Source organism: Apus apus, chromosome 3 (genome assembly GCF_020740795.1).
Source record: "Apus apus isolate bApuApu2 chromosome 3, bApuApu2.pri.cur, whole genome shotgun sequence".
NCBI lineage: Eukaryota > Metazoa > Chordata > Aves > Apodiformes > Apodidae > Apus > Apus apus.
Window position 1 is genome coordinate 44,380,153 of NC_067284.1, and position 4,523 is coordinate 44,384,675.

Sequence of the window (4,523 nt, forward strand, 5' to 3'; positions counted from 1 at the left end):
ATGAGGATCCTTATTGGAAGCCTTCATTTCTACTTAATTTCTTTCTTATTCAGTAGAGCAAGGGGCTTCGTAACTTTGAGAACACCTACAGCCTATGCCCTCCCATTTTATAACTACTCCTATTTAAACCTCTCTTCAGTATCAGAAGCACAGGCTCCAAACACAGCAAAAGCTCTCAACTTCTCACATAACCTAATTGAAAAAATAACCAGGAGAGACTTGGAAGGTTTTGATGCGCTGCAAGTGTTAGACCTTTCTTACAATCAGATTAAGGACATTGAAGCTGGAGTGTTTGAGAGCCTGCTCAGCCTTGTTTCTGTGAATTTATCATTCAATGATAAGAATCTTCTTGTATTGGGTCTCCCACCTCACCTGAAGGTCTTGCCCACTAGCAAAGTCTCAGGGTCTTTGAAGATTTACAAGTATTTTGACGAAAACTCAGAGGTTGCTCTGGAGCCTTCTGCATACACTGAGGAGCTGCCACACTCAGGAGGCCCACCTGTCCTGCAAAAAGTTCATTGGAGGCTCAGGCGAGGAACAGAGAATCTTCTTCGAAGAGGAGAGAGAAATGTCACAGTCTCTCCTCCAACAGCCACGCCGACGCCCAATTTCTGCGGAGCACCAATAAATGGGATACTTGATCTGTCCCACAGCCAACTCTCTGAGGATGAACTGATGCTAAAACTGGATGAGGATCTCTGCCAAGCTCAGCTGGAGAGTATTCTGGAGCTTGACATTAGTCACAGTGACTTGGAAATGGATCTTCTGTCGCTGTTCGCGCTGTTTTTGCCCATGAAAAACGTGTGGTCTATTGATGCCAGTTACAACAAATTAACAATTAACATTCTAGACGCCGAGAGCATCTGCAAGTTCCCATTCAACAAGCTGCTGTTTTTAAATATTAGCAACAATCCCATAAACAGCCTGGATACGCTGTGTCTCCCTTCAAGCATCAAGGTAATTGATTTGTCCTTCACCAACATAAGTCAAATACCCCAAAATTTTGCTAAAAAAATGATTAACTTGGAACACATGTATGTTCAAGGAAATCACTTCATATATACTGTACGTCCAGAAGCCAGTAATGCTGTTCCAAACCTTCCCCCTGGAACTGTACGTATTAATGCCATTTCATTTGTCAGAAATGAAGCTGGTACGCCCATTGAGAGCCTTCCCACGAAAGTGAAACACCTGAAATTGTCCAACTGCTCCATTGTAGAACTGCCAGAGTGGTTTGCTGACACAATGAAAGAATTATTATTTTTGGATGTCAGTAGCAACCAGATTTCTGTGCTTCCTGACTTACCTGCCTCCCTGCAGCACCTCGACCTAAGTAACAGCGACATTAAAGTAATACCCCCCAGTCTTAAATCTGTCTCCAACTTAACAATATTTAATATTCAAAATAACAAAATTGCTGATATACATCCTGAGAATTTCCCATCAGCTTTAACAAAATGTGATATTAGTAAAAACAGGTTGAACATGTTGTCATTAACTGAGGCCTTGGAGAAACTCCAGCATCTCAATGTTTCTGGAAACCTGATCACCAGACTGGAACCCACCAGCCACCTTCCTGCACTTGCTAACCTGGACAGCAGTCGCAACCTGATCTCAGAACTCCCCGATTACTTTGGCAAATCTCTTCCAATGCTGAAATACTTTAATTTATCAGGGAATAAGATCTCCTTTCTGCAGCGTGGCTCCCTCCCAGCTTCTCTGCTCGAGTTAGACATCAGCGACAATGCCATCACTACCATAGTGGAGGACGTTTTTGGCCAGTTAACTAGTTTGAGTGTTCTGAGTGTCCAAGGTAAACATTTTTTTTGTAACTGTGACTTGTACTGGTTTGTGAATGTCTATATCCACAACCCCCAGTTGCAGATAAATGGCAGAGGACATCTCAGGTGCAGCTTCCCACCGGACAGAAGGGGCTCACTGGTGGAGAGCAGCGATCTCACGCTCCTGCGCTGCTCCTTGGGCATCCAGATGGCTATCACAACTTGTGTCACCGTCCTGGTGGTGCTGGTGCTCACGGGCTTGTGCTGGCGCTTCGACGGGCTATGGTATGTGCGGATGGGCTGGTACTGGTGCATGGCCAAGAGAAGGCAGTTAGAAAAGAGGCCAGAAAACAAGCCCTTTGATGCCTTCGTTTCATACAGTGAACAAGATGCAAACTGGACGAAAAATAATCTCCTGGCAAAACTGGAAACCGATGGGTTCAAGATATGTTACCACGAGAGGGATTTCAAGCCAGGGCATCCCATACTTGGCAACATTTTTTACTGCATAGAGAACAGCCATAAAGTCCTTTTTGTTCTCTCTCCCAGTTTTGTAAACAGCTGCTGGTGTCAGTATGAACTATATTTTGCTGAACATCGGGTCCTGAATGAAAACCAGGACTCCCTCATCATGATTGTGCTGGAAGACCTCCCACCCAACAGCGTGCCGCAGAAGTTCAGCAAACTCAGGAAACTGCTGAAAAGAAAAACCTACTTAAAGTGGAGCCCTGAGGAACACAAACAGAAAATGTTCTGGCACCAGCTGGCAGCTGTCCTAAAAACAACCAATGAACCACTTGTGAACACAGAAAATGGATGTGCTCAGGGTATGTATGAGATGGAATGAGATACAGGGAAGTGTAAAGATTGCCCCTGGAAAGTCTGGGTCAAATAAAAGCATTGCTGTGTTTACCTGCTGCAGTGAGGCTGTCTCAGATCAGTCCCAGGAGTGGTTACTAGGTGGGTTTGTAGCACAAGCATTACACGGTCCGATGAAAGAATCTGTCATCCCAAGGGCTGAGGCCCGAGTGCAGAAGAACAGCCTTTTCTTCCTGGGTGCTTGATTTACTTCAGCTATTTCCAGCGTTTCTTAAAATGCTGTGGATGTCACCTGGAAGGAAGAACAGCTGGAGTCAGACTGCATGTCCTAGCTGTCTTTTTGAGGTTACTGCAGTGCAAAGTGATGTCACTCAAAGGCAAGGCTGTGGTTCAGGATAGGAGCACACACCTTACACGCGTAAGAAAAACACACAGCATGACAGCACACAGGTAACAGCTTCTTTCTGTGGTTTACTGAGAAAAGATTAATGGCTACTTAATGTAGCCATGTGAGAGATGCAATTGCAAATCCATGCTGCTACATCATTTGGTTTCAGTAACTGGTGGAAGAGATCAGACTCAAAAAACTTTTATAATTACAGATTAACATATAGAACCAGACAATTAAAAAAAAGCCAGCTGAGCATGTCAGTCTCTACTGCTAAATAATTGGCATGAGCTTTAGTCAAATGCTGTTATCATAAACTTCTGAAGAATAAGGAGTAAAGTTTTATATACTATTATTTAGGCTTAGGAAAGTTTCCCTTGACACAATCACCTGACCCATTTAAAATTAACTCAGTATTACCTCTGCATAGCCCGTGTCATTACTTAGCTCCACTTAATAATTTTATTTATTGTATTTGAAAAAAAGCTCAGCTGATCTGACTTTCACCTTCAAGGAAAATCAACAGACTGTGATGGAAGATAAGCACCAGGTGAGAACAGGTCATTTAGTGTGGCACCATCTGGACTCGCTCGTATGATGAGCAAACCCCAAATACTTACCTGCAGCGGAGCACAGACCCAGGAGCAGAGAATGTCCATGTAAAGCACAATGGACAGGACATTTTAAAACACATACTCTGAAAAGGAGTGAGCTCTGCTGTGACAAAATAAGACCAGTACCATCCTATTTGATGCAAAAAGTGGAAAGATTTAAAAAAAAAAAAAAAGGATGAAAATGAGCAAATACAGCATCTCTTCTGCAATGTATTCTGAAAAGGGAAATATCCAGCTGGAGCAGTACCTGGTTACCACCCTCTCCATGCTGCTTCCTAGTAGAAAGGAAAAGCCCCACTTTGCAGCAAGATTCAGGGATGGCTTTTGTAATGAATGGAAGCATTTTTCTAATACTAAATATAAACCCATTTTAAATAGGAATTGACAACAACCTGTTGTCAGCATTTATCAGTGCATAATAAATGAAATTTTAAAGTCAATTTGCCAGTACTGATTAAACTTCTGGGTACTGTACTTGGTGTATCCATGAAGCACAGTGTTTGCACACCTCGTATTGCTCTCTGCAGCCCTCCTGTGCTTCCTCATGGGAGAAGGTGAAGGGATAATGGTGCAGGGAAGCCCAACCCTCAGAGTTCATAAATCCCTTTACAAAGTGCTTTGAAGGGACTTCAGTTCTTTTGTCTTAATATCACATAAAGGCAACAAAACCTCCTCCTGCCCTCATGCTGTCCCGTTCTTGCTTTACTCCCACGTGAATACTCAATGCAAATTCCTTTTATGTATAAGGTGTGAGGGATTTAATCTTCTGTCATGTACAGTTTGAGACAAAAGGACAGGATCCCACATATTTCTACCCTCCAAATGAGTATGCTTTGTATTAAAGAGACATGCAAAGACAGAAAAACCAAACAAGGTAGATCTTTTAGTTATCTTTTATAAATACTTTAGAAAGAACCATGT

The 4,523-nt window shown here is 42.8% G+C and overlaps 1 protein-coding gene across 1 annotated transcript; it reads left to right on the forward strand.

Moving 5' to 3' along the window:
* Window positions 1–2,628, forward strand: LOC127382189 (toll-like receptor 2). Its single transcript, XM_051613448.1, has one exon. It carries the CDS (start codon window positions 1–3, stop codon window positions 2,626–2,628), a length of 2,628 nt encoding a protein of 875 aa, XP_051469408.1.
* The last annotated feature ends 1,895 nt before the right edge of the window (window positions 2,629–4,523 follow it).